General features: G+C 38.0%; 1 protein-coding gene across 3 annotated transcripts in view; it reads left to right on the top strand.

Moving 5' to 3' along the window:
• FAM227B (family with sequence similarity 227 member B) overlaps nt 1–14572 on the top strand; it is a 206131-nt gene extending 191559 nt beyond the window's left edge. The window contains exons 12-14 of one of the 3 annotated variants that reach the window (XM_073876976.1): nt 523–620; nt 5030–5084; nt 14405–14561. In XM_073876976.1, coding sequence (XP_073733077.1) covers nt 523–620; nt 5030–5084; nt 14405–14415 — 164 coding nt within the window. In that variant the 3' untranslated portion in view covers nt 14416–14561. Of the gene's footprint in view, nt 1–522; nt 621–5029; nt 5085–5368; nt 5482–14404 lie in introns of those variants that run through there. The other 2 variants (XM_073876975.1, XM_073876977.1) reach the window with 2 other exon arrangements.
• The last annotated feature ends 7827 nt before the right edge of the window (nt 14573–22399 follow it).

Raw genomic sequence — 22399 nt, 5'->3', positions numbered from 1 at the left:
TATTCATGCTGCTTGCAGGGAAAATTTACCAAGTCTTTCCTTATTTGGGTTTGTTGCCAGTATATGGAAAAGGTGGACCCTAACATGCAGAGGCCCAACCCTCCTATTGCATTAAACTAGAGGGTCGTGGACAAAGCTCTGGGCTCTGAAGCAAAAGACCTAGGCCTGTGTCTTAAATGATACCTTAGAGGTATAGCTTAGAGTCATACAATTTCCTACACTTAGTTCTATCACCTGTAAATTGTGGAAAATCTTACTTAGCTCACAGAATGTTTGTGACAGTAATATGATATACTATAAGTAAATGAGTTTTATCAATTCTAAAGCCTTGTTAAGTAAAAATGAGATGGTATATTTATTTCCTCTAACTGATGCAAGCTATAACAATATCTTAACCTCGATCTCATCCATTTTTGGTTCTTCCCATGTTTAGAGTACATTGCTAAAAGAAAAAAGTATTATGCCTTTTTGTAAAGGAAAAAAAAGCCAGAATTTAAGAAAATATTTTGTCTTCTCTTTTAGCTATAGACTTCAATATGACAAAAATTTTAAAGAACCCAAGAGCATATACAATGCCCACATTCAAGGAAGAATCAACTGTATCAAGACTAACAACAAAGGTTTGGAGCATAGTAATTATTAAAAATGTTCTTACTTCTTTAATTTGCTTTATAATTAGTTGAACATCTTCATATAGGAAATGTTCATTAGTACAGTCCTGACATATATCTTAGAAAAATTTAATGATCAAAAGTGATTTATTGGAGAGGATAATCTTAATGTTAAAAAGTCTTATTGTTTTTTGAAAATATCTTCATCTCAAAACTAAAAAGAAAAACCATAGCATTCATCTTTTCTCAACTTCTGGCACTGCTTGTCCTAGGGTTGATATACAAACATGGCTCTGATCTTAATATGTTCTAGTCAAGGTTGCAGGGAAAACTTCATAAGAGTTTTCAGCAATGGCTGACCTGTCCCTACCTCTTAAGCCATGATCCTGGGATAATTGGCCATATGTAGATACTATTACTGATAAGTCTTGGTTGCTTAGTTTTTCCATGTTTCTGACTGTGCCTCCCTAATAGAGATCCCTATGGACTTTTCCATCTTGTGTTGCTTTAGCCAAGATTTGATGAGGTTACTGGCTTGGTATTCTGAATTTAATCTTTTGTTAGACAACTAGGTTTTAAATTTGTTGCAGTCTTTGTTGCTAAAATTTTGTCTGAATTATCTAAAGTCTGACCATAAATTTTATGTTATGCCTATTTAAAAACCACTTTCTGAAGTCAGTTTTCATATATTTCCTGATCTTTAATAATCCAGATATAGAGAATGTTTTCCAACATTTACAGTGCTGCCAAGAATGGTTTGTAAGTACTTAAAATAGAAACTGGTGATCTCTAGGAGTCAACTTGGGATCAATGATGCTATCACACCATTGCGGGTGGGGGACACGTACAATATTGCTGGATTTAGAAATCAGGAAATGTAATAGAAATTGTATATGTGATCTTCAGCATTCACTAAAAATGGCCCTTTGTACCTTGTTTACAAATTGAAGAAATATGGACAGGTGGATTTATCACTGACTGAACAACCTTTTTCAGATTACACTGTTAAAAGATGGAAAGCAAATTGCAGCTACACCTTTGGTAATGCACCACATCACTGCATCATTGGCCCTGTCCTATGTAGATTATTTCATCAACAACTTGGATAAAAATACGGTTGCCATTTTTATTAGATATGTAGATGCCATAAACCTTGGAAAAACTACAAATACATTGGATGACCAAAAGTTTACAACAGTCAAGTATTGGGCATCAAGTATCTTAGAGATAAAGTTTTATTATGGAAAAAGTATAAAGGTCCAAAATTATAGCTCCATAAGTATAGGATAATAAAGCCATGGTATAGAGGCATCTGAAAAGATTTGGAAATTGTCTTTTATAGTAAGCTCTGTATGTATCAACACAGAATGTTGTTGACCCCCAAATCTACTGCATTCTTGAGCTATTTAAACAGACATGTGGGATCTACTTTATGCTGATTAAACAATTATGTATTATGTTCATTTTGGAGCTCCACATTGTGAAAGGGTGTAGACAAACAGAAGTGATCTGAATAGAAAATAATCAGGATGATGAAGGGCTTTGAAACCAAATTTTTTCAGCAATCACCAAAATATTTAAAGGTATTTCCACTAGAAAAAAAAAAAAGACTCTGGTGGCCATAATAACTGTTTTCAAGTATGTAGAGAGCTACTGTAGGAAAGCAGGATTAGGCTTTTTCTGTGTGGCTCAAAAATTTTTTTTACCAGTACAAACCAAAAAGTTTTTGTTAACCCATAAGTGAAAGCTATAGGGAGACAGTTTTCAATTCATCATAAAGAATTTTCTAAGCATAAGGGTTGTCCAGATGTTGAATGGGGGCCTGTGGCTTCCCAATGCCATTATGAACATTGGCAAGATGCACAGGCAAACCTCAAAAATGAAAGTTTAGCTTACTAGTCATCATCAGCAATTATCCTTTAATAAATTAACCAAAAAAATTAAACACCAAAATCATCCCTTGGACTTTCTAACTCATCTCTTGTAACACTTCCAAAGTTTATAGGATTGCTTGGTTCTCCGATTTAGTACTAGGTTGACTCTTGACTATAAAAGTCTTGTTTGATGGAATCTTAAAGTTTTCTGATAATTTTCTGCCATTGTCTTTTGTGGGGTAGATGGAAGCAATGGAGCTTCTGCTAAATGTTTTGGCTATTTGGAGTATCTCTAGCAAGAGTTCTTTGGGCAACTTCAAACCTTCCACTTTAAAGTATCTAAGAAAATGGCTAAGGCTTCACAAAACACTGGATATGCATTTAATACCTAGGTCTGCTCTTGTCAGGTTGAACTACCCTTAAAAAATCAGGGGCCATTAGAGAGGAAGAAGCAGGTATTAACTGTGGTTTTCCTATTTTAAAAATGGATAACTGCAGAAAAATAACAGAAATGTCTATTTCTAGAATTTCAGTAAGATCTAGGTTCTATTACAATATCCAAGGCAGAAGCCAGAAAAAGGGTCATAAAACATCTTTCTAGACAGCCAGCATTTCCTTTTAATCTAGACAAAGCTTGGTCTGATTTTGCATGCAATTTAAAGATTACTCAGCCATCAAAAAGAATGAAATCTTGCCATTTGCAATGACGTGGATCGAGCTAGAGTGTATTATGCTGTGAAATAAGTCGATCAGAGAAAGACAATATCATCTGATGTCATATGTGGAATTTAAGAAACAAAACATATGAACATAGGGAAAGAGAAGGAAAAATAAAATAAGAGGAAAACAGAGAGGAAGGCAAATCATAAGACTCTTAACTATAGGAAATAAACTGAGGGTTGCTGGAGGGGAAGTGGGTGGGGTGATGGGGTTACTAGGTGATGGGCATTAGGAGGGCATGTGATATAATGAGCACTGGGTGTTGTATGCAACTGATGAATCACTAAATTCTACCTCTGAAACTAATAATACAGTATATGTTAATTAAATTGAATTTAAATAAAAAAATTTTTTAAGAAGATCAGGCTAGGGCACCTGGGTGGCTCAGTTGGTTAAGTGACTGCTTTCAGCTCAGGTCATGATCCTGGAGTCCCGGGATCGAGTCCCACATCGGGCTCCCTGCTCGGCGGGGAGTCTGCTTCTCCCTCTGACCCTCTTCCCTCTCGTGCTCTCTATCTCTCATTCTCTCTCTGTCAAATAAATAAATAAAATCTTAAAAAAAAAAGATTTCAAAAAAATAAATAAATAAAATCTTAAAAAAAAAAAAGAAGATCAGGCTAGATATAACCTAATGTGAATTTTCATGGGAGATGGAGATGGAGTAAATTATTTACATAATAGGAAATATGTCTGATTTTGACATTGAGTTTTCACCATCAAAGAATTGCTTTTGATTATGCTAGTCCTACTGTTCAAAATAATTATGGAGCATCTCTGAAGGAAAGCCATGAAAAAGTGACCATAAGCAAAAGAAACACAAGAGAACTTTCATGTATTAGTAAAAGCAAAAGAGAATAAAATCTTACTTCCTCACTGGAAGTGGAAATAATAAATCTCTCATCTACGCATTACAAAAATGGAGGAAAGACATAATATGCATAGTTGCTATACTGACCTTGTATCCCACAAGAAGCCAGTAATAAGCAATTATATTTATGGTCACTTTCCCTGACAGAGAATTCATGGTCAACAGTTTTTTCCATCAGCACTTTGGTTACATTATCCACCTGCCTTCTGGCTTCCTTTGTTCTGATAAAAATTCATCTTTTAATCTTATTGGGGTTCTGTTAGATGTTGTTTTTCTCTTGCTGCTTTTGAGATTTTTCTTTTTGTTTTGGTCTTTCAACGCTTTGAATATGATGTGTCTAGGTGAGTATTTTTCCTACTTAAAGTTAAGTTTCTTGGATATGTTTTCCACAAATGTTTGGAGGTTTCTTTTTTCATGTTTTTCTTCACATTTTTTCCTGTCCCTTTTTCTGGAGTTCTGTTCATTTTCTTCTTTCTTATTTCTGTTCTTCAGACAGAATAATCTCTATTAACCTTTATCAAGCTGATAAATAAGAAGGCTAGAAGGGTCTTACTGCATGAACCCATAGATTCATACTATAGTAAATTTCTTTAATTAAGAAGATGCTTGGAGTGCCTGGGTGGTATAGTCAGTTAAGCATCTGACTCTTGATTTCGGCTCAGGTCATGATCTCAGGGTCCTGAGATGGAGCCCCACATGGGGATCCCCACTCAACAGGGAGCCTGCTTGAGATTCTCTCTCCCTCTCTCTCTCTGCCCCTCCCGCTTGTGCTCACTCACTCTTTCTCTAAAATAAATAATAATCTTTTTTTAAAAAGTTGCTTTACAGAGTTTCTTTTTATTTTAATATGCCGAATAGTAACTCTATTTATAGTTACAATGAAATTATATTTATTTACAGTTCTTTAAAAACACATAAAAGTAATAATTGACTTGATTTTTTTCTTCCCTTTACAGTCCCATTATATTAGCACTGGTCCAGAGTTTAACCGTGTGCTCTTCAATTTTGGACGTCAGAGTCCACTGATTTTATATTACCTTAAGATGCATGAGTTAGCTGGTATTTCCAAAGCCCCTAGACAAACCAAGATTAAACTTACTGAAATATCGCAAGAACCATATCCTTTTTTAAGCTTTGCTTTAATGTTATCTTTTTCTAAAATGTTCAAAACTTTTTACTAAATGTCACAGTCAAGAAAAAAGTTTAGTGCATTTTTTAACCAATGTTTTTTACTTAGCATTTAATTATATTCAAAACTTTCACAGCATGTTTGGCTAAAGTATTTTCTCTTTTAGGTCTAAGGCTGTGATTTTGCATGCAAGAAAATTTTAAAAAACATAAAACCCAGGAACTGGCATATGTAGCTCCTTAGTAAAAGACTATTACTGTTCAGGGTTCAGTTTTAAGCATTTGTCAGACTGTGGATCATGGGCTTCTAGCCTTCTCCAGAGGAAAGTTTCAAACATGTTTTAGCTGTGTAATTCTTTGTTCCAAAGAAAATTTGTCAGAAAGGTTAATATGTAAAATGTAATATAAATGAAATTGGAGCTCTTTCATTGCAGCAGGGGTGAGGGGCCCAGAGTTCTGTACACTTCTACTCCCTTACCCTCTCTGCATAACCCATGCTGGCCCAGCCCTCACTGGGGCCTCAGATGAACCCCAAAGGGATCTAATACCATGGTCTCCAAACAGAAGTGGACACAACTCTGGATAGAAAAATATATATGTATATATACATATATCTATGTCTATTTTAAGGTAAGTAAACTGAGGCACAGGAAAGGTAACTTGCTAAGTGATGGCACTTGGATTCTATCCTTGGTAGTCTGGTTTCACAGCCAATACACTTACATCCTCCTGTTTACCCAGGAGAACTGTGTAGCTCCTGAAGAAAATAAAAGTCTATTCTGGTCTTCTAAGGATAATCACAATTATGGTTTGGGGCAAGGGTGGTAAGAGGCAGAAAAGTCAACAGAGGACAAAAAGAAAGGATGCCATGATAATGTTCCTCATATTTGAGAATAGTTATTTGAAATTTCTACAGTTGGTTCTGCATTAAATTACTTTAGAAGGTTTTCTCCAAACATGTAAGATTGCATGACCATGCACATTCTATTTTAAAATCCTTTATTTACTGATTTTTCTGATATACTTTCTTAAGCCCAAATACAGAGCAATAACATGTTTGATCACTATGCATTTTTTAAATCAGAGTCTTGTGGAACAGATACATTCAAAAATAAATTTAACATTATCGGTAATATTTCTTTTGATTTGGAGTCACTTGCCAAAGTCATAAGAGGGAAGGTTGCTTTATTGTCAATGTTTTAGAATTCATATATAAATACTGAGAGACTGGAGATGTTTGTGGAAAGGAGGAGGAAGGGAACAAATGTAATTGTACTTCACAGGGGTGCTCATGATTCTGACAGGATTTTTAATGAATGTCCATAAGGAAAATAATAAACTTTTTTGCTAATGTATATTTAAAATTTATTAGTAGAAAATTTGAATATTTTTTATGAATGGTCTTTGAATATTTTCTTAAAATTGATCACTTAGTAGTAGAGTTATAAGTAAAATGGCAAAAATTTTTACTTTGAGGACCTCAGAGCTGAATATGTAATGTGTCTTTAAACTGTGTAGAATCATGTGCAAAATGTATTTGGAGCTCTTACCTTTCCCTTCTCACATCATCTGTGTTTTTATAAATCATCTCGTCCTTTAATGTGTTGAGAGTTAGACTAACAAAAAAAATACCTGAAAGTCTGATATTTTTTTCCACGTGAAACACAAATTATTTTTTTACAAGATAAAGAAAACTCAGGAACACAGTGTTGGTGTAGTTTGTAGTTTGTGTGGTGTAGTTGGTGTAGTTGGTGTCTCAGTCCATTAAAAAGGAATGTCCATAGGCTGTACTATGTGTGGGTCCTGTTAAAAAGAAAGGTCTATGGACTGTATCTGTATTTCTAACATGAATTTAGAAGGTTCACATTTTGTTGCAGTTTAGAAAAAAAATCTGAACTCAGTGCAGTATCATAAAGAGTGCATTGTATTACTACAAAGACATGCTCTGACCATCACATATGCATATACAGACTTATTAACATGTAAAAACTGTCCAGGGGTGGATTGTTAAACTCTACAGTTGAAAATAATATGGGATATAGCAATACTTAAACCAACATAAAAATAAAAGCTATACAAGAAATCATCTGTTGTTAATTATCTGTGATGTGGGAGAAGCAAGTAGTCAACAGCGGGGTAAAAAAAGAAAAGGAAGAAAGCCTGAGACTCATGAAAGGTCATGAGCTCTTTACACATCAGCCTTGTGTAACACTTGATCTTCACACAGTAAGAGTCCAGTGGGAAACTCTTCAGAGTCATGTGCAACTTCTTTTCACTCTTATTTATAAAAATATTTCCAATAATCTTTGTCACATGTGCATACATAGATTTTTTCCTCACTAATATGTGAATAACAACTTGTCAGTTGTTACTAAAATTACTATCAAATATATTTTTCATTTCAAGTCACTGACATTTCAAGTAATTAACATATACTAAGGATCTGGTAATCACATTTTGTAAAGGATAAATTAGCTAAAAGACAGATGTTCGAAAAAACCTCTAATCCAGAACCTTCCCACCTAGTTATTTTTCTAGTAAAGATAAAATAAAATACTTTTTTCCCTCAGTCCTTCTAGAATTATCAGGGTGAAATGGATAGGAAGGCCTATACTGCTAGAAGGTTTTTTCCATTATCCATGAGATTATACCCCAAAAATTTAACCCTCATTTCCCTTCAGCTTCAAAACTAGGGGTGTGGATATGACAATATTATATTTTAATGAGACCTTTCAGATATAGAAACCACATGTTAGCTTCCTGGAATGGGAGGTTTTTTAAAAATATATTTTTGTTGAAAACACCCAGCCCTGAAACCCTGTAGCAACACAGACACCCTCCACCAAAACATGATGGAGGACTGATACTTCCTCTAGTTGTCTGCAAAGAGGAAGAACAGGGACAAGGTATGCCAAGGCTAGGGAAAGGAAGAGAACGAAGTGGGGAGATAAGGGAGTAGAGAGGAATCCCAAAACCCTTGGTTGCACTGAAGGAGTCTCTAAATTAATTTACTCGAATTTGAGCCCAGATTTGAGCTTCTTCTCCATCTGTATCAAGCAGATGGATTGGACTAGATAAATTTCGAGTCTTTTTGAATCCTGAAATTTATGATTCTGTTGGAGGAATTTGACTTTCCATGCTGTTGGTGGCTAAACTAATAGCTCAGCTTTTTCTGAAATGACAACATTCTCATTTTGTCAACTCACTGTAGAACAAGGTTCTTCAGAGTATACACTTTCTCATTCTTAGTTGTCAGCTTCCCTAAAAGGCCACCAGAATAACCAGTTGACCAAGTAAAGCTAAGTAAGAATATCAATTTAAAAGAACTTTAGTGGGCGCCTGGGTGGCTCAGTTGGTTAAGCGACTGCCTTCGGCTAAGGTCATGATCCTGGAGTCCCAGGATCGAGTCCCGCATCGGGCTCCCTGCTCAGCAGGGAGTCTGCTTCTCCCTCTGACCCAACCCCCTCTCATGCTCTCTCTCTCTCTCTCATTCTCTCAAATAAATAAATAAAGTTAAAAAAAGATTAAATAAATAAATAAATAAATAAAAGAACTTTAGTAGTTTCTCATAATGGGTAAATTCAGGGATGATATTTGTAGGGATTTAGGGCCTAAATTGGATGATTTTGAGTCAGGCTATGCAAGGCAGGGAATTATCTGGGACTGGGCAGTGTTTAATTGGATTGGTGGGCGCAGTGAAGCAAGGGTCTTGAAGGGAGTTTTGATGAGCAAGCTACCTGTAACTGGTTCAAAGTCTTTTCTTTCAGGAGAAAGCATTTCCTGGAGCAAGTAGCTAAGGCATTTTTATTCTTATTCTCAGCATTATTAAATATAGGGATGATAAAAACATATGCATGGTCCCCAAACTTTTTAACACAGGGACAGCTTAATAAGGCATTAGTCAATTGTATTTCTACCTCCTCTTAACAACAGCAATTAGACATCCATCTGCAGACAAAAGTACCTTTGTGGGGAACTGTGGGAGCAGCGCCATTCACCAAGGAAACTGAGGGGCGTCTCACCCAACTGTTCATCAGGGAACAGGCATACAGACCTCAGTTCTGGCTTTGGGCCCCATAGTGGCCTGTGAAACAACTCTGGTGCCTTATGGCTACAGTCTGGGAACCCCTGGAGAACACCTCACAATCACCTATGGACAAGAGGGCCTTTGTAGAAGTTCAGGTTTCCAGTAGAGAAGTTCCAGCATTACAGGAAAACACACACACACACACACACACACACACACACACACACACACACACGAGTGTGGACACACTGGAGAGGGCAAGAACAGTTTGAGTCCCCCAAAGTGGCACAGCCTAAGGCCAAGAGATATCCTCTTGGCTGTGATTTCTCACATGGGAAAAAGTGAGAGTGTGTGAGTGAGCACTCAACTTTCCTAATTTTGTGGGTTGCTGCCAGAAAGGCCCATTTCTCTCTTACCCCATTTATCATTTATCACTGAATCATGAGCTGCTTGACTTGGGGAGCAAGAAGAGACTAGAAGACTGACAGATAGGACTCTCAGAGGGCATTAAAGGGATGCAGATTCTACTATGTCATAGACTCCATCAAGAAGCCTGTGCACAAATCACTAGGGACACCTCACCCACAGATTTTCCCAACCGTCCCATGGGTAGACCACCCCCACCCCCAGTGCTTTTGTGCCTTACCCACACACACTCACACCCTGTGGACAGCTCCCTGTGCATCCTCCAAATGGCAATGGTGAGAGCAAGCTTTGGCAGATGGTGAGCACACACAGAAAACCTGTGGCAGCCCAAATCTGTGGTTCAGGGAGAGACCACAAACTTGAGCTTTAATCCACCTTTGGGAAAACAAAAGGAAGACTGTCAACCCTTGCTCTGGTATGCTCCAGGATCAAGAGAAGACATACAAGCTTAAGAATTCTGCCACAAGGGGGAGCAAGAAACATGGAGCAGGTGTATCCATAGAAGGTCTGCGAAAGCCTCAGAATCCCTAGCAGGACTGATGGAAGGTATTTCTTTCCTGAAGGAAGTTAGCAAAGACTAGAGGAGGTGACTGCTAATTCAAATGTGAAGACAGCAACACAAGGATCAAGGAAACATGACATCGCCACTAGCTCACAATAATCCTCCAATAACCAATCCCAAAGACATGGAGATCTTGATTTACCTGATAAAGAATTCAAAATGCTGTTTTAAGGAAACTCAATGAGCTACAAGAAAACACAAAGATAATTCAATGAAATCAAGAAAATAATACATGAGTAAATGCAAGTTTAACAAAGAGATAGAAATAAAAAAAACTGAATAGAAATTCTGGAGCTGAAGAATATAAGGAATGAAATGAAGAATGCAGTACAGACCATCGATAACAGAATGCACTAGGCAAAGAAAGAATCTGTGAGGTAGAAGACAGGAATTTTAAAATTATCCAGTCAGAGGAGAACAAAGAAAAAAGAACAGTGAAGAAAGCCTGCTTGTTCTGTATAATACCATCAAAAGAAATAATCTGAGAATTAACAGAGTTCCAGAAGAAGAGCGAGAGAAGAGAGAAGGGAGTTTAATTAAAGAAAAAATGGCTGAGAACTTCCCAAATCTGGGGAGAGATTTGGATATTCAAGTTTATGAAGCTCATGGACAAGAGGTTATTGGGAGATCTTCTCCAAGACACGTCATTTTAAACTGTCAAAAATCAAAAAACCAGAGAATCTTTTTTTAAAAATATTTTATTTATTTATTTGACAGAGAGAGACATAGCCAGAGAGGGAACACAAGCCGGAGGGGTGGGAGAGGGAGAAGCAGGCTTCCCGCTTTGCAGGGAGCCTGATGTGGGGCTCCATCCCAGGACCCTGGGATCATGACCTGAGCCGAAGGCAGACACTTAATGACTGAGCCACCCAGGTGCCCCAAAAAACTGAGAGAATCTTAAATCAGCAAGAGAAAGTAATCTTGTAACTTACAAGGGAACCTCCATAAGGTTGTCAGTGGATTTCTGAGCAGAAATTTTATAGGCCAGGAGAGAGTGGGATGATATATCCAAGGTACTGAAAGAAAGAAAAAGCCAGCCAAGAATATTCACCAAAGTTGTCCTTTAGAAATGAGAGACAGAGACTTTCCCAGACAAAGCTGAGGGAGTTCATCACTACTAGTCTTGCCTTACAAGAAATGCTAAAAGGAGTTCTTCAAGATGAAATAAAAGAATGATAATTAGTAACATGAAAGCGTATGAAAATATACAACACATTGAATGTATATTGTTTTATATACTGTATTTTCATGGCATAAAAATAGACACAGAGGTCAATGGAATAGAATAGAGAGTCCAGAAATAAACCCTTACATATATGGTCAACTAATATTTAACAAGGGAGCCAAGAATATAGTCAGTGGGGGAAAGGACATTCACTTCAGTAAATGGTGTTGGGAAAAGTGTATAATCATATGCAGAAGAATGAAATTGGACCCTTATCTTATGCCACTCACAAAAATTAACTCGAGATGGATTAAAGACTTAAACTTAAGACTTGAACTTGTAAAACTTCTGGAAGAAAACATAGGGAAAATGCTCCTTGATTTTGGTCTTGGTAACAATCTTTTGGATATGACACCAAAAGCACAAGCTAAAAAGCATAAATTCATAGGTGAGACTATATTAAACTGAAAAGCTTCTGCACAGCAAAAGAAACCATCAACAAAATGAAAAGGCAACCTATGGAATGGGAGAAAGTATTTGCAAATCATATATATGGTAAGGGGTTAATATCAAAAATATAAAAGAAACTCATACAACTCAATAGTAAAAAAAAAATCCAATTAAAAGTGTGCACAGGAACTGAATAGACAGTTTTCCAAAGAAGACATACAGATGGCCAACAGGTACATGAAAAGGTGCTCAGCATCACTAATCATCAGGGAAATATAAATCAAAACCACAGTGAGATATCACCTCACACCTGTGAGAATGGCTGTTATCAAAATTTCAAAATATGACAATAAGTGCTGGCTCAGATGTAGAGAAAAGGGAACCCTCATGCATCGTTGGTGGAATATAAATTGATGTAACCACTATGAATATCAGTATGGAAGTCCCTTAAAAAGTTAAATATAGACAAATACCATACAATTTCACTCATATGTGGAATTTAAGAAACAAAACAAATGAGCAAAGGGAAAAGGGGGGGGCAAACCAAGACATAGACTCAATTAGTGAGAACAAACTGATGGTTACCAGAGGGGAGGTGGGTGGGGGGAGGGGTGAAATCCGTGGTGGGGTTTAAGGAGGGCACTTGTGATGTGCACTGAGTGTTGTATGGAAGTGGCGAATCACTGTATTTTACACCTGAAAATAATATTACACTGTATGTTAACTAGCTGGAATTTAAATAAAAACTTTTTTAAAAAGTTAAGTTTAGAGCTACCGTATGACCCAGCAACCCTACTTTTAGGTATATAACCAAAAGTGGTGAAAACAAGATCTCAAAGAGATATCTGCAATGCCATGTTCATTGGAGCCTTATTCACAATAGCCAAGATAGGGAAACAATCTAGGTGTCTGTCAATGGATGAATGGATGAAGAAGATGGGTATATAACAATGGATTATTCAGCCATAAGAAAGAAGCATATCTTACCATTTGCAACAACATGGATGAACCTTGAGGACATCATGCTAAGTGAAAGAAATCAGAGAAAGACAAGTAGTGTATAATATTACTTATATATGAAACTTAAAAATCCCAAACTCATAGAAACAGAAAATAGAATAGTGGTTGCCAGGGGCTGAGGGATAGGGGAAATAGGGAGATGCTGGCCAAAGGGTACAAACTTCCAGTTACAAGTTCTGGAGATCTAATGTATAGTGTGGTGATTACAGTTAACATACGGTACTATATACTTAAAGTTGCTAAGAGAATAAATCTTAAACATCCTTACCACAAAAAAGAATTGGTAATTATGTGAGGTGATGGAGTTGTTAACTAATGATACTATGGTAATTATTTCCCAACATATAAGTATATCAAATCAACATATTCGTACACTTTAAACTTACACAATGTTATATGTTAACTACATCTCAATAAAGCTGGAAAAGAAAAAAAGTTCTGGTACAGGAAAATATATATGGTGGATGCTCTGAATGCCCAGATTTGCTTCCAGAATAAGGGACTTATTTTTTGGCTGCTGGAGGGTTACTATGGCCGAAAGCCCTCAGTTGCTAACACCTTAAAAGGATTGCCTCATTTAAATGATAGTGGCCTCGCTGATTGTCATTATTTTTTTAAGATTATATTTTTTTAGGGTGGCCACAACAGTATCTTCCTTCCTACATGTTCTTGTTACAATATGACCTTGCCATTTGTCTCATCAAGAGGTAGCACCTATGTCCACTTCCCTTGAGTTTGGGCAGACATTTATATCTTCCTCAACCAATGCAGTGTGACTTCTGAAGCTAGGTCATAAATGGCTTTACAGCTTCTGCTGTAATGCTTCTGCTGTTACTCTTGGAATGCTCTCAGAAACATCTGCTCAGTGAGGAAGAAGTCAGACCACATGGAGAGGCCATGCTCTAGCTAGCAGCCAGAGCTGAAGTTGAGCCACAGCCATCATCAAACACCAGACGTGTGAGGAAGCCTTTAAGACGGCTCCAGCTCCATCCACTACCTGACCGCAATGACATGAGAAACCCTAACTAAAAGCCGTGGAGCTGAGCCCAGTCAACACTCAAAACTATTGAGATAATAATAACAAACGACAATTGTTGTTTTATGCCACTAAGTTTGGGATTGTTTGTTATGCAGCAATAGATAACTGTACCATGCCTCCTTTCAAAAGTACCCCGCATCCATTGACTAATGTGATATATAAAGTCGCTGAGGTTGGGGCCCCTTCAACTCAGAAAAATTCTGAAGGGTCATCCCAGCTTTAGAACTCCCTATAGGTCAACTTAGACTTCCAGTGGGACTATTATCACAGTTCAAGCTCTCTCTCTGCTCAATTTTACTTTCTTCCCTTGCAACCCAGAAATGTTAATCTCAAGAGCACTCCCTAATAAATCTTCTGCACACTGATCTCCGTTTCTTAGTCTGCTTCCAAAAGACCCACCTGGGGTAGTATGTTTCTTCCCAGTATTACTTAACACAGGGGGAACAATGTTGGTTTCAGTTCTTACCATTAAAGCAAAAAACAATCCATTGATTGCTCACTGTTTTTCTTTCAGATCCCCAATAGTCAATGAAATGGAAGCAAAGAAAAAGAAATGTATGGGAATTACATTTTTAAAAAATTCAGCATTGTACCTTGGGTCTCGTTTGCTACCATGAAATGGAGCTTCCTGCTGCAAGAGTTTAGGCAGAATTGGCCAGATGGTTTCCCACATCTTCTAGAGTTATTTCTTCCTAAGGAAGGACCTTACCATGATCTAGAAGGAGGAGGGATTAAATGCTGAATTAGACAAACAATCCCATATTTGGTAGTCATTTTTGCTTTGTTTAGAAGACATTTAAAACTCAAAATCTGTGATCTGTGTAAGAATTGTGCAACATATAAGTGCCTACTAGTACATAATGGCCTTGACAACATGCTTTTTAGGGGAAATGTGATGCATGTAGGCAGACCTGTTTCATGCAGTAGATTAGGATGTGTCTATCAGCAATCTCTCCTTTTCACCTATTTATCTCTACTCTTTCCCCTTGCCTGGCTTTCCTCTCCTGCCCTAATCCTTGTTTTGGATTCTAGATGTGCTGTCTAATTATTATTTTCTAGATACTTCAAATCTTGCTTGAGTGTCTCATTCTGTCCAGTTACTTGAATATGCCTTCATTACCCGGTTCCAGACTCCAGATTCTTTCTTATGTCTTGTTTAACAAGAAAATATATGTGCTAGGTGCTATGCTATGTGATGAAGAGTTGACTATCCATCTCTGTTGTCAGATAACTTATTGTCTAATGAATGACTCTGTCCACAAGCTTGTTGGCCTTACCCAAGATACAGCCTTTTTCTAGCATTCCTCCCATGCTTACCTGAACAATTTCTGTTCTTCCCCATCCTCAATGTCTAAAAGCTGCAGCACAGTGGCCTTTAAGAAAGATGACACCTTTAAATGTCCAAGAAAGCACACTTCCTTTGTCTGGAAAAGTATGCAATCTTCAGAGAAATGGGTAATTTTTTGCTTATTCTGGAAGCAATCAGAGCAACAATTGAAGTATACATGAAGTACTTAAGTATTGAACAAGGGTATCTTGAACAGAGGCTTAGCTGGAAGAAAATGGAAAGAAGATTCACCGGGTTGTTCTCTTCCATGAAATGAGTACCAAAGGTGAGTCTGCTTCCTTTCTACAATGCCATGTATCTGTCTGCGTACTCCAGTATTAAGACTTGGGGAAACCCCACCAGAGGGTGAAAAAGAAAGGAGGGAGTAGAATTGGGGAAAATGGAGTCAAAGAATGGAGCCAGAAGCATAGAAATGTGCTGAAACAAAAGAGGCACCTATCAATGTCAATTTGACAACCATCAAGGGTTACAGTAAGGGGCAAGTCAGCTCACTGTGTCTTTGGCTCCCAAATCCTAGAGAATATTGTTAGGAAAGGAAAAGACATACTCACCCTGAAGCAAATAAGAGAGAAGTTGTCCAAGTCTTGGGAATTATATAAAGCAGGGGCACCTGGGTGGCTCAGTCGGTTGAGCATCTGCCTTTGGCTCAGGTCATGATCTCAGGGTCCTGGGATTGAGTCGTGTCCGACTCCCTGCTCAGCAGGGAGTCTGCTTGTCTCCCTCTCCCTCTGCCCCTCCCCCTGCTCATGCTCTTCTTCTCTCTCTCAAATAAATCAATAAAGTCTTTTTAGAAAAACAAAGAAAAAAGGAATTATGTAAGGGAAAAGTTGCAAGAATTATCACGATGAGACTCTGTATATCAGATATACTCTGAAAAAGGCAAGTCACAGTGCCCTCAGGGGCATTCTGAAGATAATTTATTTTCAAAGATGGACCATTGGTTCTTTTTTGTGTGTGTGTGACAAAATTTCAGGTTTATTTTCTTAGCAACTTTCAAGTATATAACACAGTATTATTAACTATAATCACCATGCTCTACATTAGATCCCCAGATCTTACTCTTCTTCTAACCAGCAGTTTGTAATCTTTGACCAACATCTCCCCATTTCCCCCACCTCCCTGCCCCTTGTAACCACCATTCTACTCTCTGAGTTCAGCTTTGTCAGATTATATGTATAAGTGATATGACACAGTATTTGTCTTTCTCTGACTTATTTCACTTAGCAGAGTGAGTGTCCTCAAAAAGATGGACCATTGGTTCTTATTGTATATACTCAGTTTTGTGGAACTAGCCCATAAAGGGTGGTTTTCTTTTGTTCACTGTTCTTATACCTTGATAACTTCTCCAAGTAAAAGTTAACAAACTGAGTAGTTTTGACTAGATAAACATATAGTTAGAAAACCAAGATTAGTACGTGATCTATTTAATAATATTTTACAATATTACATAAAGTAATAATATATACTATTTAGAGCAAGATTTAAAAAAATAGACATATGTACATAGAGTCAGATATTTATTATGTTTTTCATAATTTTAGAACTGCACTGTCCAGTATGTTAGCCACTCACCATGTGTGGCTATTTAAACTTAACTACAAAGAATAACCAGCCTCTAAAAAGGAAGTAAGCCATTGAAGGTGTTATCATTAGAAATGTTAAAAGGATTTAAGTTCCCTGGTTAGCTTTCTATAAAAGAGCAACCCTAAAGGCTCTCATTGGCAACCCTGTCGGGACCCCTCTCATTCTTTGAGAGCTTTTTCTGTATCTTCACTTAATAAACTTCTATTGCTTTACTCAAAAAAAAAATAAAAAACCTATATTTGAATTAATAAAGTTAATGGGGCACCTGGGTGGCTCAGTTGTTTAAGTGTCCAACTGTTGGTTTCCACTCAGGTCATGATCTCAGGGCTGTGAGATTGAACCCCACGTCAGGTTCCATGCTCAGCAGGGAGTCTGCTCGAGATTCTCTCTCCCTCTCTCTCTGCCCCTCCCCCCTCTCTGGGATAAATGAATCTTTTAAAAAATTAATTAATAAAATTAAGTATAAGTAAAAATACAGTTCTTCAGGTACACTGACTCATTTCAAGTATTGACTATCTGTGACTGTTGGACAGTGCAGATATTGAACATTTCCATCATAACAAAAATGTTCTATGGACAGCACTGTCTTGAGTAAGAAGGAAAGTTTAATCTCTTCACAGAACTTGAGATGTCACCTTGGGATATCAGACAGCCGGCACGTACAGAACTTTCTTTTGCCTTGCCACTTGCAACCTTCTAATTTTAGAAGTTCAGTGGCTTAAGATTACATATTATTTATTCAGCCACTCATTATTCATCCATCCAACAAAATTACCAACAAAGTTAATTTCCTCTCATATTTTGCTTTTTTTGGTTGGATTTTTTCCCTTTTATCCTAGCTTTGTTTAATTTTTGGTTTTGCTCAGAGATAACTACTTTTAGCATCATGCAGTATTTTGTACCGTTCCTCATGGCTTTGATCTGTAGAAGAAAGCTTATCACTCTCTGTACAAGCCCCCAGGTCAAGAACTTTATAAATAACCTAGATCTGTATAAAATTCTGTGATTGCCTTTTGATGGTCAGATATTTGATCCATGGACTCCCTTTACTTAATTCTCATTGATGTTAGTTTATATCAGTTACTAGAATAAACTTGTAAGTAATTCTCCTGCTAGGCTCTCAAGGACTCCTTAAAGGACCAGATTTTATATTTTAAAAAATATATCTGAGTTATTGAAGAGAGCACTTTATAAGCAGAAAAACATCATAGAACTTAGTAGGATAAATGATACAAGTATTTAAATTTTGCTCTCAGAAGAGAAAAGGAGGTTTTATTTTTATTTTTAGATGACTTTTAATTGAAGCTATTCTAAACTTTGTTGAGTAGGTTGCTAAGTTTCCTCCTTCCGCAAACCCTGCCAGTTAAGAGTGTAGGCCAAGTGAAAAAAAAAGGGGGTGGGGTGGGGTAGAAAATGAACATCATGCTATTTTTTTAAGAACTTGAAGAACAAAGGGGTTTTGTTTTACATGAGTTAAGTACGTGTATGTGTATTGTAAGCATTTTGCAGCCACCTTGAACCAAAGACAATTACAAAATTGCTCGTAAGATCCAGCTCTTTTTTCTTACTCCGTTTAAGTTCTTTCTCTTTAAGGTTTTTCTTTTCCTTCTTTTTAATAAAATGCACAAGACACGAACCACATTCAGCAAACTTGTTATTAAACTAACTAATGAAATAAATAGAACACTTTAGTGCCTTAGGTAATCAGGTTCCAGGAAATGGGTTGTATCCATTTTTTAGCCACAATTGGGATTTTAGATTATAAACATGGTTCAGTGGAAAATTAAGGGGGGCGGGGGTTGTGGAGCAGGAGGGATTTGCATCCTGGAGAGTTAGTATGAATTAAGATTTTGGCTTTTTATAACTTAGTATGAATGTGGTAAAGCCCAAGTAAGAGAAGAAAATTTCATTTTCAAACAGTTTAAGTGATTTCAACCATTTGGGAAAAAAATGGATATCCTTGCTATATATGTTACTGGTCAATAAAAAAAATCAGGTAGAAAAGCCATAGCTTTTTTTTTTTTAAGATTTTATTTATTTGACAAAGAGAGATACAGTGAGAGAGGGAACACAAGCGGGGGCAGTGGGAGAGGGAGAAGCAGGCTCCCTGCAGGGAGCCTGATGCGGGGCTCCATCCCAGGACCCTGGGATCATGACCTGAACTGAAGGCAGACGCTTAACGACTGAGCCACCCAGGCGCCCCAAGCCATAGCTTTTTGAGTGCTTAAAATTTAAGACTAAAAAGCCATATCTCAATTAAATATAAAAATTGACTAGATTACAATTTTGTGTTCACCTAACCCATTTCTCCTCCTAGAAGGTGGGCAGGCAAAGGAGAAAGTAGACAAAATCCACACTGTTACTTTGTATTCACCCCATAAAAATCACTGCCAGTTTATGGCTCTGAGTGACTCTGAGAGGTGCTCCAGGATTTCCGAAAGTAGAAACCCTATCCTAGCTTAGAGCTGAAATCTGTGTATTTAAGAACAAATAAATTGGCTCTTTTGCTGGTTATCTCACATGTATTTGTCTGTTTTGTTACTAATAATCCAATTTGGCCCATCTCGGGGGAGTAGGGTCTCTAGAATTTCTATCTTTATAGGAGGGGCTTAGATATTCAATCCAGTGACAAGCAAGGTGCTGTATTTGCAAATCCACAGTTTGTATGCTTATTTGGAAGAGCTTTGTGAATGGAGGAGGGGTTGATGGAAATAATGGGGATGGCTAAATTCTCTCCAAACAACTCTTGGAGCTGTCTCTGTTCAAGGGCATAAATTATAAAAATAATGGAATCTCTATAAATCAACAACTTCTTTATTCAGTCTTATCAGGGAGTGTGAACTGTTGCCATAACTGAATTTTCCAGGTAACTGGAGCCGACCATCTAAAGCACCAAAATTTATGTTAACCATTTTAATGAAAATTTTCCTTGAAGATATAATTCCCCAATATCTTAAACAATATAGCAAAACATAATTAACTTGATGATGATGGCTAGGCTTCTCAAGATGAAGCCTATGATTCAGCTACACTGAAATATCAGTAAGAATGCTTGCTCAGGAGGCCAAGAACAATAAACACCTCCCTAACACCCTTTCCATACCAGATGGTACTCATACGAGGGTGCTAAGCAGTCCAACAGCAAAGACAGGAAACCGTGTCATCAGTCACAGAATCCTGCCAAAGATGCTGTAGCAGCACGGGGGAGCACCCTCATCCAATTGGAGACAGCTCTGCCCTAAAGCAGAACAGAATGCAAGATTTTTATAGTCTTTATGCCTATTTTTTATAGCTCTTCTGTCTTCTACTTGAAAAACTGCCTGGTGTTAGTTCTCTTTCCTACTCATTATTCCTGTAAATCCAACACCAGGTCTTACTCATCTTTATGTCTCCAAGCCTAGCAAAAGCCCCGGCAAGTTTGTTGAAGGCTTTTCGTTAAATCTGTGTTAATATTTCTGGTAGCCTTATTCCCTCAATTTTCTAAGCTATGCTGCAAAACTTCTAATGATGTATTAAATAATGAAAGTTACTAAAACCCCTATTTTACCCTTAATACTAGGCCATATAGAATCTAACAGTGGCACTGTCTCCCATAGAATAAGGCATATGGGGTCAGTAATAACTTTTTCAAAAAAATTTCTGGATATATGGCTGTATTGTGGATGTTTGACACTCTTGCGAATCTGACATTAAAATATTTGAAGTGTAAGCAAAGGTAAACGGTAAGCAGAAGATAAATGTTCTATGATCAGTTTGGGCCACATGCTAAGTTATTTTAAGAATTTAGCTTTTAGGATTAAGAATTAAATGAATTGGCAAGATGGCGGAGGAGTAGGAGACCTAGATTTCGTCTGGTCTCAGGAATTCAGCTGAATAGGGATCAAACCATTCTGAACACCTACGAACTCAACAGGAGATCAAAGAGGAGAGTAGCAACAACTCTCTGAACAGAGAAGCGACCACTTACTGGAAGGTAGGACGTGCGGAGAAGTGAATCCGAGGCGATATTCGGGAGGATAGACGGCAGGGGAGGGGCCTCCGCCGGCTGCTTCTGGCAAGTGATAGAGCCGCGGAGCACAAAATCGGACCTTTTAGAAGTTGGCTCCGCTGAGGGACGTCACTCCAGTGGCTAAGCGGGGGTGGAACCCTCGCGGGACAGTGGGGTCTCAGGACCCTTGGGGTCACAGAAAGACCGGGGGAGCCTGAGTGCGCCAGAGCTCCCAGGTATCAGAGCGGGGAAGCCGGCTGCAGAGACGGAGCCGAGGCGCGGGCTCTCAGCTCGGGGTTGCCATAAACTGTGATCCACGGCCCAGTCGGGCCACTGCTCCTGCAGCAGGGACCCAACAAGCAGCAGATCCGGGGAGACTCCCCTTCCTTCCCGGGGAGGAGCGGCGCGGGAACGCACCGCAGGGATCTGCTGGGTTTGGAGACTCCACACGGGGTCGGGTGCCAGAGATACAGACGCTCGGTCTCAGGCCGGGTGAGCACGGAGTGCGGCTGGAGACCGGGGACAAGGGAGTGACTGCTTTTCTCTGGGGGCGCACTGAGGAGCGGGGCCCCGAGTTCTCAGCTCCTCTGGGTGGAGATTGGGAGGCCACCATTTTTGCCCTGGTCCTCCAAGGCTGTACGGAGAGCTTGCAGGGAACAAAAGCTCCTGAGATCAAACCGGAGCAGCTTGCTTAGCCCGGACCAACAAGGGCGGGGCAATTCAGCCTCCGGCAAAGACATTTGGAAACCACAGCAACAGGCCCCTCCCCCAGAAGATCAGCACGAACAGCCAGCAAGCCAAGACCAAGTTTACCGATCAAGGAGAACGGGAGAACTCCAGCGCTAGGGGAATACTGCACATAGAATTCATGGCTTTTTTTTTTACCATGATTCATTAGTTCATCAAAGTTAATTTTTGTTAACTGTTTTTTTTTCTTTTTCTTTTTCCCTTTTTCAACCAACATCTTATCAATCTCTTTTTAAAAAAAAAAAAAACATTTTTTATTTTTCATTTTTAGAGTCATATTTTATCCCTTCATAGTAGTTACCCTTATTTTTGGCATATATATATAAGTTGTTCTCTCTTTAAAATTTTGAGATACAGTTTCTTCTAACAGATAAAAATATACCCTAAATCACTAGTGTATGGTTCTGTTCTAGTCTCCTGCCTGATCACATTCTCTCCCTTTTTTCTTTTTTTTTTTTTTAAATCTTCTTTCTTTTTTCAAACAGCTTATCTTATCAAGTCCTTTTATAAAATCTTTTATAATTCTCATCTTTACAGTCATCTTCTATCCCTTCATTGTATCAACCCTTATTTTGTACATATGTCTTTCTTCCTTTAAATTTTAGGAGGCACTTTTTTCTAACAGACCAAAATACGCCCAAAATCTACTGTGTGGCACTGATCTATGCACTAGCCTGATCATATTTTTTTTAATTTTTTTATTGTTATGTTAATCACCATATATTACATCATTAGTTTTTGATGCAGTGTTCCATGATTCATTGTTTGTTCATAACACCCAGTGCACCATGCAAAACCTGCCCTCCTCAATACCCATCACCAGGCTAACCCATCCCCCCACC

The sequence above is a fragment of the Callorhinus ursinus genome, unplaced genomic scaffold (genome assembly GCF_003265705.2).
Source record: "Callorhinus ursinus isolate GAN/ISIS: 27379988/994484 unplaced genomic scaffold, GSC_fseal_2.0 scaffold25, whole genome shotgun sequence".
Classification (NCBI taxonomy): Eukaryota; Metazoa; Chordata; class Mammalia; order Carnivora; family Otariidae; genus Callorhinus; species Callorhinus ursinus.
The sequence above is the reverse complement of the archived record's forward strand: the minus strand, read 5'-3'. Positions and strand labels throughout refer to the sequence as shown.